Source organism: Syngnathus scovelli, chromosome 5 (genome assembly GCF_024217435.2).
Source record: "Syngnathus scovelli strain Florida chromosome 5, RoL_Ssco_1.2, whole genome shotgun sequence".
Classification (NCBI taxonomy): domain Eukaryota; kingdom Metazoa; phylum Chordata; class Actinopteri; order Syngnathiformes; family Syngnathidae; genus Syngnathus; species Syngnathus scovelli.
Window position 1 is genome coordinate 340,990 of NC_090851.1, and position 12,900 is coordinate 353,889.

The 12,900-nt window shown below is 48.9% G+C and overlaps 1 protein-coding gene and 1 long non-coding RNA gene across 2 annotated transcripts in view; both read left to right on the forward strand.

The window, feature by feature from the left end:
- Positions 1 to 1,518: 1,518 nt before the first annotated feature.
- Positions 1,519 to 7,221, forward strand: LOC125969026 (uncharacterized). The gene is made up of 2 exons (XR_007481406.1): positions 1,519 to 5,699; positions 7,011 to 7,221. It is a non-coding gene; the product is annotated as an uncharacterized lncRNA (long non-coding RNA).
- A 999-nt stretch (positions 7,222 to 8,220) lies between these two features.
- Positions 8,221 to 12,900, forward strand: part of lcor (ligand dependent nuclear receptor corepressor) — a 31,291-nt gene continuing 26,611 nt past the window's right edge. The window contains exon 1 of the mRNA XM_049720621.2: positions 8,221 to 8,474. Within this exon, the coding sequence (XP_049576578.1) occupies positions 8,246 to 8,474 (229 nt within the window). The 5' untranslated portion in view covers positions 8,221 to 8,245. The remainder of the gene's footprint in view (positions 8,475 to 12,900) is intronic.

Genomic DNA, 12,900 nt, shown 5'->3' on the forward strand with positions numbered 1-12,900 from the left:
GCGGATTACCTGCAGCAAGGAAAAAGCCTCATGTTTCAGTTGATGTTTATCGAAGCGCTCTCTTGTGTTTTGAAAAACAAGTATCCCGCCACCGAGGTTTGATCCACACTAATTATCTTAAACGGTTCATTTACGATTAAAGCGTATATGGCGTGCACAAAAGCGGGTCCCACTAGCACGGAAAATTGGAAGCGATCGCTGGGGTCAGCCTCAAAGCCAACTTTCTATATTCCATCTAAATTGTAACGTTATCTCCAAGCTTGAGGATGTGAGCTTCAAAGTGAGGCATCTTCCAAATGTTGGTTGGCTATGCAAACAAGGCTCATTGCGCTACCCCCCGTCCGGTCCCGTCCCGTCCCGTCCCATCCCATCCCGTCCCATCCTCCTTTGCACTATTTACACATGCACCTCCATCATCACGCCTGCAGCGTACGTGCGTGCGTGCGTGCGTGCGAGAGAGCTATAGATCAAAATAAAAGCATCAAATTAAAGCAGCCTTATGGGACAAGCGATACCGTTTTAAGTGCAAATTGAAAATGTGACTCTATGAATAGATCAAATATTATAAAAGGATATTGACAAATATATACATTGTATATGGGTATATATATCTATATATATATAGATATATATAGGGTTATAGAAGGTGTATACAGTGCTGTAATATTTCCTCCCACTTTAAATGTAGGTTCAGACTGACATTGACGCGCACAAACTCTCTTATATCCTGCAGTGCACGGTGAGGCGCAAAGCAATTAGACACACATGCAGTCAGTCCCTTATATACGTGTGTGTGTGTGTGTGCTGGTTACATGTTTCATTTTGATTGCATCTTATCAGCATGTGCGCGGTTTTGTCCTCTCCAAACAGAAAGGAATCTTTTGGGAAGCTTCCTTCCCTGATAAGATGACACACAAAAGGCTTCCCCCACACCTTCCTCATTTTTACAGAAGCAGCATAAAAATAGGCGCGTCCTCCCCGTGGAGATGGATTAACAAAATGAAGGATGAAAAAGAAGGAAAAGACATTTGGGACTCGGGGAGCATCGCTTTTGTAACTCCGGCACACATGCGCAGACACAAATAGACAGGAATCCAAACACATTTCCGCAAAACAAAAATGCACCTAAAAATGAAAAAGTTGTTCTCCCTCCAAGGAAGTGATTAGCAAAAGCGCTTCTCCCAAAAAGTCCTTTTGATCCCTTGAACGCACTCCCACGCAAACCGAGCCGGCCATTGAAGGAATCATAGCAATAAGAATCCCACGTGCAGATGATATTTAAACAGCTCGCCATGGCAACAGGCTGCAAAGCTAAAGCGCCGCCACCGCCGCCGCACTCGGGATGGAGATGATACAAATTAAAGGCAACTCTGGACGGTTGCCGGGGAAACGCAGCAGGAGGAGGTTAAAGTCCAACCCAAACACACCTTGAAGCTATTTCAGTGACACTGGCTGAGGGAAGAGGGGGTGGCGCTTGGGGGAGGGAGGGAGGGAGGGAGGGAGGGAGGGAGAGACACCCGGCCGGGTTGGTGCCCCAAAAAAATATAATAATAATAAAACACTCGACACGGCAGGTAGTATGATCCCACTTGAAAATCCTCCATTTACTGCTCTTCACAAGTGCATGTCCGTGTGTGTGTGTGTGTGTGTGTGTGTGTGTTTGATGTGGCACAGCAATGCAGAATAAAACACTTTACGCCTTTGTAGGGATTTTCTAACTGAGCCTAACACTTTTTTTTCCCTACAAAATAATTACATATGATACTTAGGAAATACAGTTGTTTTTTTATAGTTGCTAAAATAGCCATAAGACAAAGGTATTTTATGTATTTATTTCATAATAACAATTAGTGTCTATTTTTACACACGAGCACATTTGAATTCGTCTTTTGTTGGGATGCTGTGCAAGCAAGCGGCAAGCTTGGCTGGTGCATTCTCAAGGGCTTTTTGTGATCCTCTGTGAGTTGCGCAACGCAAACACACAAACGACAAGCGCACGCAGGTGGAGCCGCACCAGTGTCGTGTCGTGTCGTGTCGTGTCGTCGAGGCTCTGATCCGATCCAGCCAATTAAGAGTGTGATCGCCCCCCCCCCCCATGCAAAGTGCTTCCAAAATTAAACACAGATAATCATATCACTGACAATAGACTCGAGTCTATCTGCTGTTTAACACGCACGCGCACAGGCGCACTCCACCCACACACAAAGACGTACTGCACACAAATCCCAGCAGGCAGGCAGGCAGGTAGGCAGGCACGTCGACTTGGTTGGAACTCTTCACACGCCTCGCAAGTGTCATAATAAAACGCTGAGGGCGCTCCAAATGGAAATTGGACAAAAACCTAGTCCTACCTTTGACTTTTTAGAACAAACGATTGTTAAGCATATTAATACGGCGCTTCAACAAGCGGAATGAAAGTGCGAAAAGATCCACACGCCATTTCAAGCTTTGGTTGACATTGCGATTTGGATCCCTTCTGAAATGCCCTCGCTTGTGTTTTTTTTTTTTTTTCATCCCTCTTTTTGTTTTGGATTTCAGCGCACGTCATATCAAGGCCGGACTTGGACTTGAGTCAGCGACGTCGCCTTTCTGTTAAATGTTAGCCAAACTCTGGGTTAATGCTTAACTCCAAGACAACATTTCGGATGCCGCATTTGGCCACTCCCGCCCCCAAAAAAAACACCTCTTTAAGTGTTTGACGAAATACGCTCGTTCGTCGACTTGTGGTTTCGTCAGCCGGCAAAGGTCCGCTTTTGATGGGCCAGGACAATTTGGATTTCTTTAGGCCAAACGTATAAGGCGCAAAATTAGCCGAACGTGCCCACTCGTAGGGAGAAGGGCCGACTTGCGGGCGTGGCTTCTTGAGACTTTTTGGCGGGCCCAATCGTGACCTGGCCAATTTGACGTTGCTAAGTGAAACTGGGCTTGGGAGGCTGAGCTTTCGAAACAAAACGAACGCAACGAGTGTCCAGGAAGCAAAAGTGAAAAGAGAAGAGGAAAGGAAAGGAAAGGAAAGGAAAGGAAAGGAAAGGAAAGGAAAGGAAAGGAAAGGAAAGGAAAGGAAAGGAAAGGCAGGCGCCGTGTTGTGCGTGATCAAGACAGGATTTTCTTTCTGACATCTCTGGAGATTATTTTTAGAAGCGTGTTTCATAAATGCGAATAAACACGCTGCCACTTTCTTCTTCACGAGCAAAGACCAATTGTATTTTCTCTCTTTTGTTTTCATTTGCGTGTCACATTTGAGCTGCCAAAAGAGTGACACCTCCTGTCACGGCGGTCTCCGAGCTGTCCCGCGCCACGTCCCCGAGGTGGGCGCTGCTGACAAAACCACTTTGCTGCCACCTTTGGCGTGTGTGCGCGCGGGCGCGCGTGGCGGCGAGTAGGCTAACGCCAGCGTTTGTCCTGAGACTGAGTGACAGCAAAGGCAACATTTGAGAGTTTCCTATTTTCAAAATGAGCCTCAAACTTGAAGAATGTACTCTGAGGCACATTCCAAGGACAAGCCTCGGAATTCCCGCTTCCAATCCGTGTGGCAGGAATGGAACCGGAAGTCAGCCATTTTGGGTCCAAAAATCAAATCTAATCAAATCAAATCAAATACAAGATGTTGCTGGCAGTTTTTGAGGGCTGGCCTTTGAAGCCTTCACAAAGGTTCCATTGCCAGAGTTTTGCGTGTGGGCAGAGGAAAGCAAGCGCCAAAGATGATCACTTTGAAGCTTCGCTGTGGAAAAAGGAGCTGTTTGCTGTTCACATCAATGCACGGCTGGATGAGCGCGCCTGCCCGCGTGTGAGGAAGAAAGCCGACTCATGTGAGAGCGGCTGAATATTCTCATTTCGCATTTGAATATATTCCCAGCGGGGCACCAGAGCAACGAGCGCTTCTCGTTAGCAAACGAGGCCGATAAGTGGCCGCGGGTTCTCAGCGACGAATGTGATTTAGTGGCGTTTAAAGGGGCGGCTCGGGAGGGAAGGTGGCTGGCTGACAGGGGAAGGGGCTAGGTCAAAGGGGTGTTACACAAGGGGAAGCGCACGCACACACACACACACACACACACGCACACACACACACACACACACACACACACACACACACAGACACACAGCCAGTTTGCTAATGGCAAAGTCAATTAAGGCTCCATCTGTCAGCAGAGTGCGCTTTGCTCTTTAATCTCAGCGGGCCATTTGGACCAGAGATTTGGACAAACTAAGTCCAGATCTCTTTGCTCTCCTCAAACATCATATGAATATGACACGTCAAAGTGCGTCAGGATCTAACGGCGACACTGTTGCTAGCCAAAGTGCCATTCCCACAGCGCAAGTGGAGCTTTTGGCCATGGAAACAAATGGCTCTTGGACGCCTGCTCCCATTCGGGGCTCATTTTGGCTAATTCCACAGGAGGAGTCAGGCTAGCCAAGTGACTGAGTCAGTCAGTGAGTCAGTGACTACCTTTGAAATGACGAACGCACCGGCTGAGCAATGAAGCCGCTTGGCTTCCTTTTTGTTGTCATTGCCTACTAAATGTTGTGTGGTGACAACACGGAGGACACGGCAGCCAAAGCACGAGGCGGCGGCGGCGGCGGCGACGAGCGTATGTTCGCGGGTCGCCGCCTCACACCTTGGCGGGCGTGTTGAACCTCGCCCCGAAATGCTTCAACGACAACAAGAAAAACTCCCGAGAAGAAATCGGGGCTGAGGTAGTGTGATGGCGAGTCCCGCCGTGCGGCAGATGGTGCGTACGCGTGCCTTCGTCCTTTTCTGCCTTTGCGTCGAAAGGGAACGCCTTGGCGCGCTGCTGTCACCATTCAAGCCCGTTTCAACCTGTCCCACAAAGATATTCTTTCTGCAAAAAGGAGCTAGCGACGACGCCGTCCGCTCAGATCAGGCCAAAGCCTCGTCATACATGCTGACTGAGTGATCTGGTGTGTTCTTGTTAGCACACACGACTGACATGACATGACATGACATGACATGACATGACATGACATGACATGACATGACTCTCCCTCGCGCTCTCTCTCTCTCTCTGTCAGCTCGACCTCCAGGCCTCCTTGAAATAAAGAGCTTGCTTCAGCAGATGGAGGGAAAAAAAAAAATCCAACACAGCCGTGAAGCGTCTTCATCGTCACGCCTGTGGTGTGACCGTGATGATGAAGATGATGATGTTGAAGTTGAGCCGGGTTATGGTGCAAGTGACATTCTAATGGGCCTTGCCTTCTCGCCATTCCCCGTGATATTCTTCAGCGCTCAAGTACGTGAAGGAACCTCGTGTCAGGGTCATGAAACCTGTACGCACACGCACAAACTCATCGTCGACATGGTAGCTCCACGTTTTCGAAATGCTCATTTCAGACTTGAATGGAAACGGCATTAACTCGTTGCGGCAGGGTATTTTATTTTATTTTTTAAATAAGTAAAACAAGTACTCTACAGTGTTGTGTTTAAAACCAGATATAGTCGTAATGAAATAGAATGCAAATAAAAAATTCAAAAAACTAGCAGTTTTTGCATCGAGATAAAATGCTGCATTCCAATTCACTGGGCCGGTCCTCATGCTGTGCTCACCGTAGCCGCCAGGGGGCAATAAAGTCAAGAGGACATAAAGGAAGAACAACAGCGCGACTTCTTCCTCTTCTTCTTCGTCTTCTTCTGTGCGGCGGCTCATCGTTGTTCCTAGCGGCTAAAGAATCCATCCACGCCTGTGAGTATTGTGTTGCTTCCATGCTAACATTAGCATGTGAATGGCGTTTTGTATTATTTGTTCACATGAAGCTACGCGGACATTCCTATGCTTGTTTGGAAACGTGACAAAAACAACACCAATTGAAATCAAATAGATTGTGGCAATCATTGGGTCTTTACCTTTACTCCTGGCAGAAAAGTCGACACACGGAAGCGGAATTCTTATTAGACAGATACATAAATGAAGACAATTGAGGTGTTGCTTGTGATCCAGCAGGGAGGCTCTTGTTGGCCTTGACCGCCCACCATTTCGCTCTCCATGAGCTTTTTTTTTGTAATTTTTTTGCTAATTTTCAGGCCTGTGCTTTGGTGTCTAGCTAAATGAAATGGTGTTGATGAGCTGTAGAGACACACACGTGAGACATTTCCTTTGTTTTGCTTCACCGTTGCGTTCTTTTTTAAAATGTCTCCCTGCGCCTTGCTTTAGCCGAAAGGGAACGTGAACCGTTTGGCCTCCTGCGACCAGCTTTATTGTTTGTCAAGTGCCATTGTTTGTTGCTGTTGTGGGATGAGCTGAAGAGTGGACGAGGAAGAGGAGGAGGAGGAGGAGGAGGAGGAGGAGGCGGCAGAGGAGCGTCTCCTCCAGCCTATGTTGCCACAGTAACGGCGCCCCCTTTAAATCCTGCCGATATTGGGACGCCGCCTGCCCCCAATCGACGCACGAGCCAAAAGACGCACACAGAGCAGAAAAATGAAGGCGGCCGAAACGGCCAACTCGCCTGTCTTGCGTCTACATCGCTGAACGCAGCCCTGCCTGACAGATGGCGGAAAGGGGCTGCGATGCTACAAAGTACAGTAGCCTTCCCCTGAGCTGACGCGCTTCGCCCGCCACAAGTCCCGTCAAAGGCGGTGCCAAGACGCCGCTCCCCGATTGGGTCTCCCGCCTGAGCGGCCATTCAAGCTCGGCTCCCGTTGGCCGGATTGCCACGGCGCGGCGACATATTTGTGGAGGGCGGCGGGTTCAACGACTTAATTAGCGGGAGTGCTCTCCTCTTTAAAACGTTTGCCCTTGGCAGCTTTTTATGTGCGACAGGATGACAAAAGGGCACCGAGCTTTCCCCCCTTTTAATGACACGGTGCCGTTTTGCCTTTCAATTTGGTGATTAGGGCCGCCGCCGCCGCCGTTGTTTTTGGTGACTTTTATGGAAGTCCATTTAGCCGCACAGAGCTTGTGACAAGATGGCGCGGACGTTCAAACGGACAGCCGCACGGCCTTCGTCAATTCACGAAAAAAGCTGACTACGATTTTTTTTTTTTTTTTCCCCTCAAGGTGACCCAAAATAAAGAGCACACGATGACTTCCTAGAGAGTCATTAAAGCGGGCTAGTGATCACGAGTCCGTTTCACATAATGGGGAAAGGGTTCTCCTCGGGACCCGTGCGGCGGCATCCTCCACGTCAAATCTTGGAAGCTCTTGAGAAGAAAGAGAAGCGGCATGAATAATAAATCCACATCAAACGTTGGGATTGGGCAAATAAAAATGTTGTTGTTTTTTTTGCCCCCAGAGGTGACGAAAAGCATGCAAGCAACAAGCGCTGAGTTTAACGTGATTATTGAAGCACATAACGCCATTAACAAAAGGGGCCTTCATAAGACAAGTTAGTCATGCCTAAATTGGCCACACGAGTGTCACCAATGTATGAATTCTTCCCTGACAGAGAGCGATAAAAATGGAAGGAAAAAAAGCATGTTTTCCGCATGTGACGGTGGCGGCGGCGGCCACGGATCATACTCCAGCGAGGACTGCGGGCAGGAAGGAAACGGAGCGCTGCAGCCAAGTGGAGATGTGGCACAAAGGGACCGGCGGCGGCGGCGGCGGCGGTGAGGTAAGCCAACGTTAGCTACCTGACTGTGTTTTGCCACCAAAATTCTACTTTCGGACATTTTTGGACTGCATTTTTGTGAAGAATGGAGGCTAGGTTCCCCTTCACGAAAATGCCAAAGGCACCTTTTACGATGCAGTGGGGGATTTGATGTCACCTACTAGTGGCTCGGCATACACATGACATCATTTTAGCTTTTTCTTAATTTTGTGTGTGTGTGTGTGTGTGTGTGTAGTTTGCAGTCTAGTCTTTATGTACAAAGTGAAAAACGCAAATAAAACCAAGATAAAGCCTACATTATGATATCCTCAACGCATAATGCTGGCACAACAGCAACAACCCCAAAGACCCCCCCCCCCCCCCCCCCCCCCCCCTCCTCCATGTATGTTTATTTATATTTGGTGCGGACGCGCTAACAATGCGCCTTGTCTCAATGCTTTAAATCCGCCCGCACCTTTGACACATATCGGCCAGGCCACATTTGGTGCGCGTACACAACATTAAGAGAGAGAGAGAGTGAGAGAGAGAGAGTCAGGGGGAGGGGGTGATCCCTGAGGACGACCAATGGCTGCAGAGATGCTGGGAGGGAAAGGTGGAAACGGCCAGGGAGGGGGTGGGTGGGTGAGTGGGTTGGTCGGCTGAAGAGAGAGAGAGAAAGAGAGAGAGAGGTATAGAAAGGGGGATGCTGCAGTCCCGTCCACTCGCATCTCACTCAACCCAGCGTCAGAAGAGCGAGCGAGCGAGCGAGGGAGGGAGGGTGACGGACGCGCGCGCCCAGCAGTATGTGCGCGCCCACGGGAGGGGCCGACAGAAAATGGCGAGCCTGTGCAAGCGGCAGCAATGCACACTAGAGAGGCGCGGCTTTCGGCAGGAACTTGACTCGTGGAGGCACAAACTCATTCACTGTGTAGGTAAGCTCGCTTGAAATTGCGCCTGCGCGCGTGCGCGCGTGATAGAAAGCGACTCCGAATAGCTGTCATAATTGTTTTTATTGACGTGCGCGTCAAGTGGACGCTCTTGAACTTGCGTCGTGCGCGTGTGGTGTTGTCGTCAAGCGCTCGAATCTTTTTCCCCGTGTTCACTTGATTTATTTGATATTTTATTCTTACGCGTTCCGCTGTTTATTTATCGTAGCGTCACGTGCTCTCACGGAGCCGCGCCTTAGCCAATCAGCGTGGCCACTGTTCCCTCGTGCCCGCGCACCGGCCGGGCTTTTGGGTAATAGGGAGGAGGACGTGCGCGCTCCCGATCTCCAAACATGACCCCCCCCTCCCTCCGTCTCTGGGCTCTTCTTAATAGCTTTTGGGAGGCGCGTTGCTGCATCGGGGAACGCTGAGAGATGCTCGCTTTGAAGTGTTCCTTTCTTGTTGTTGTTGTCGTATGTATTGTTTTGATTTTGGATCTGCCGGCCAGCCAGCCAGCCAGCCAGCCCCCTTTGCCGGTCCTCCTCCCCCACCCGCCCGCACCCTCCATTTCTGGTGTATTTCATTAGCTGTCGTTTTAATCCGGTTACATGCAGCCGTCCCGATGTTATGTCAAGATTATCGTCCACTCCGCCGGTGATCCCGCGACCTCACCGCCTAATCCGCCTTTTACGGCGTCCCCAAGTGGGAAGCGGGAGTGCAGCCCAGCCCAGTGCAGCCCAGCCCAGCCCAGCCCAGCGCAGCGCAGCGCAGGTGGCGTTGCTGGGGATCGACACCAGTTGTTTTCTTTTCTCTTTTCTTTTTGGAGCAGTCGTGTCCAGATGTTGTGCATGGAAGCGTCACCTACTTAGCGACCGTTCAGCCCCTTCTTCTTCTTCTTCTTCTTCTTCTTCTTCTTCTTCTTCTTCCTCCCATCTGATTTTTAGCCGGCAAAGCTCCTTTCCTTGTGAGAGGATGAGGAGGGAGTGATCTCTGTGAAGAGCCTCACTTTAATTCCTCATCAATGCGCAGCTGACTGAATGCATTTAGTCCCTGTATGGAAGGCACGTTAGGAAAACATCTGTCAGTGTCAACATGTTTGATCATCTGGATCCTTTTGTATCTGTTGGTTTGGACGTAGCTTCAGTCGGTCTCACATGTAATGCAAAGCGGCGAGCCGACCTGGCGCTTTCTTATCTTGTCATTTGTAATTCCACACGAAATGAGCTATTTATCGGTCCGTTGTCTGTACCTCTTTGCAATAGATAGCGGAAGATGCCAAGCTAGCTAGTTTCCATTCCTGCTCAGCGCGCCAATTTCCGCGCCGGGCTAAAGAATTGCCGCCCTGCGCCTGGCCGGGCTAAAGAATCGCCGCCCTGCGCCTGGCCGGGCTAAAGAATCGCCGCCCTGCGCCTGGCCGGGCGTCTGATGTGAAAACTGTGCCAAACAAAGCCTGCAAGTGAATCGCGGCGGCAACCCTGACGGGGAAAAGCTTATGGTCCTTCTTTGGTCATCTGTGCTGATTCTTAGATGCGTATCAAGTGTCCCATCTGTCGAAGCTCAGCTAAGCTTTAGTCTTTGTATGCTACGCTATGTTGGGTACTAGCTTAGCTAGTAGCTAGCTGCAAAGCTACGACACACACACACACACACACACACACACACACACACACACACACACACCACACTCACGCGCACACTCCACTCTCCATTGTTGAAATGATTCCAGTTTTCAACCATGTCGTACGTGTTACGCATCGGTACCAGAAGAGGCAGGTGTCCGTGTAACAAATGAGCCACATCTTGTTTCGGAAGCGCTTTCTTTTCTGGCCTCCCGCACGGCAGGCTGACTTTTTCCCTGCCGTTTTGCTTTTCTTTCTTCTTTCTTTCTTTCTTCTTTCTTTCTTTCTTTCTTTCTTTCTTTCTTTCTTTCTTTCTTTCTTTCTTTCTTTCTTTTTGTCTTCTTATCTTTGAAGGCAGCCTGCTTGAATTCGGACTTGTTTGAGGGCTAATTAGCGGCAGGCTCACGTGGACTCCAGCGATGAGCGCTAAAGTGCTAGCGTCGAGTGGGATCTTTGGACAAACGGACGCGAGGCTTCGCAGTCTCTTGACTTGTTGTAAATGAGCATGAAAGGATTTTCACTTGGTTGGTCAAATTGTCACGCTGCTATTCTTCTTCCAATTATAGATGAGTGTAAATGTTTCAAAGCAAAAACACTCTTTGTCCTAGAGGGGCAAACGTCACAGCGAGCCAAACGGGAATGCCGTGGCTTGCGCTCGTATGTCGGGGCCTGATGAAATGGTGCTGCCGTATTGCTGTGCTTCAATTCACTTTTTGCTTTCCTTCCTCGCCCCTCTCTCAAGTACTTTCAACGCAACAAATGCGGAGTAACAAATGCACGTTGTAAACTTGGAACTGCGTCTTAACTCCTGCCAACTTGTGTGTGTGTGGGTGTGGGTGCGTGTGCGCGCGTGATTGGCAGATTGTGTTTTTCAATTGTTTTTTTTTTTTTTTTTAGATCCTCAACACCTCCACATCTCCTCACGCTGAATTAAACAGTCATTTCACGCCTTGTGGGTGTGTGTGTGTGTGTGTGCGCGCACACACACTTAGCGTAACGTATTAGCAGATAAGACGGCAGCTAAATGTCATCCAAAGCATGCTATGTTAATCATTAAGCAAAGTGGCAGAAAGAGGGAATTGGATGGCTTCATTTGTGTGTGTCATGAGCTAAGCGTCTGGCTTGAGTGGAATGGATGCCGAAAAAAGCCCCAAACTCGCTCCCTTCCTCAGTTGCAGTACAAATGCTATCGGGAGGCAGGTCTTGGAAGGTCAAGTGCCTAGCATGCTAGTCAATGCTAGCTCTTCTTTGCATCTTGTTTTAGAGGAAGCTACACGAATGACTTTGTACTTTTGTGCTATTATCGGATTGCGCGTGGTGGCCAGCTTTCTTTAATTTACGGAACACGAACGAATCTTCTGTTTTTGTAGTTTTGCGCTCGGCCGGCCGAGCTGCTCGTTCTGACTTTTGTAAGCTAACGCCCTAGCTATGGCACTAACTCGGCATTAGTCATCTGCGGCCGTGTCCGAATTGGTAGGCCGGTTCTCCCTCCAAAGGCTGCGTGACGTAACTACCCGCCACACCTGGACCAAATTGACACAGCCTTGGAATTTGAACATGAAAATCTGGCCTTTGTTTCCATGGAGACGAGCGACTTTGGAGCGCACCTTTGTAGCTGAACATTGCTCCGCCCCTTTGTAGCTGACATTGCTCCGCCCTTTGCCGTCCTCCAGGATGCAGCCTCCAGTTTTGGACATAGTTTGTGTGTTGTTCTTAGAACGTTATGACTTTTTCCGTATTTGTCGTTGTGAGTCTTGTGTCAGGTAACATGTTAGTTTCAGGTTTCTGCATGCTAACTAGCAGTAACAAAGCTTTACAGTCCCCGTTCCATCAGCTCACTAACCAGTTTGAGGTCTGGACTAAGTAGTATGCTAACACAGCTTCGATGAGAGCAAATTTCCATCTTCTCCAACGGCACAAATGGCGGATTTGTTTGATCACACTGTTGTGCATCCCCCATGTCGTTAACGGGATCAAATTTGGCCCGCCTCTAAGTCCCGCCTCCCATGCTTTCCATCGAAATGCACAGATGGAGCCATCCCCAGCCCCCACACCTCCACATCGGCAGCCACCCTCTCATCTGCTTCCGACAAAAATGTCCACGGTGAATGAATTAGAGTGGGAGGTCTCTACACTGTAAATCTTTGCACTGACTGCTCATTACATATACACACACGCGCACACACACGCATGTGTGCGTGCGTGTGTATATATATATATATATATATATTATATCATAAAAAATAATATAAATTCTAATAACCTAAATGAATAAAGAAATAATAAGCCACATGCTAAAGTGAAGCTACAGAGCGTAAGCTAATTCCTGCTTCCTTATAATTTGTCTGCCCCAAATCTATGTAAGGCGTGTGCACACGTGTGTGTGTGTGTGTGTGTGTGTGTGTGTGTGTGTGTGTGTTTGTGTGTGTGTGTGTGTGTGTGCTTCTTTTGTTTAGCGAGTTGTGTGAACCCTGCCTGCGTTTGGTTGGCTTCTTCTTTGACATTGACACCTTGTGAGCTCATGCGAAGTTGGAAGTATTTTGACTAAACACACACACACACACACACACACACACACACACACACACACACACACACACACACCACACACACACACACACACACAAAGGCACACAATGCACAAAATGTTGACTCGCGCCCGCCCACGTTTTGGTACATTCCTTTTTAACATAAAGGCCTTCTTTGTATGGAGGGTCATATTTGAGCTGCTTTTTTCTCCTCAGCTTTTGATCATTGTCATGAAGGCGCGCGTGCGCGTGTGCGTGTGCGCGCGAAAAACCAGTTTGGGACAC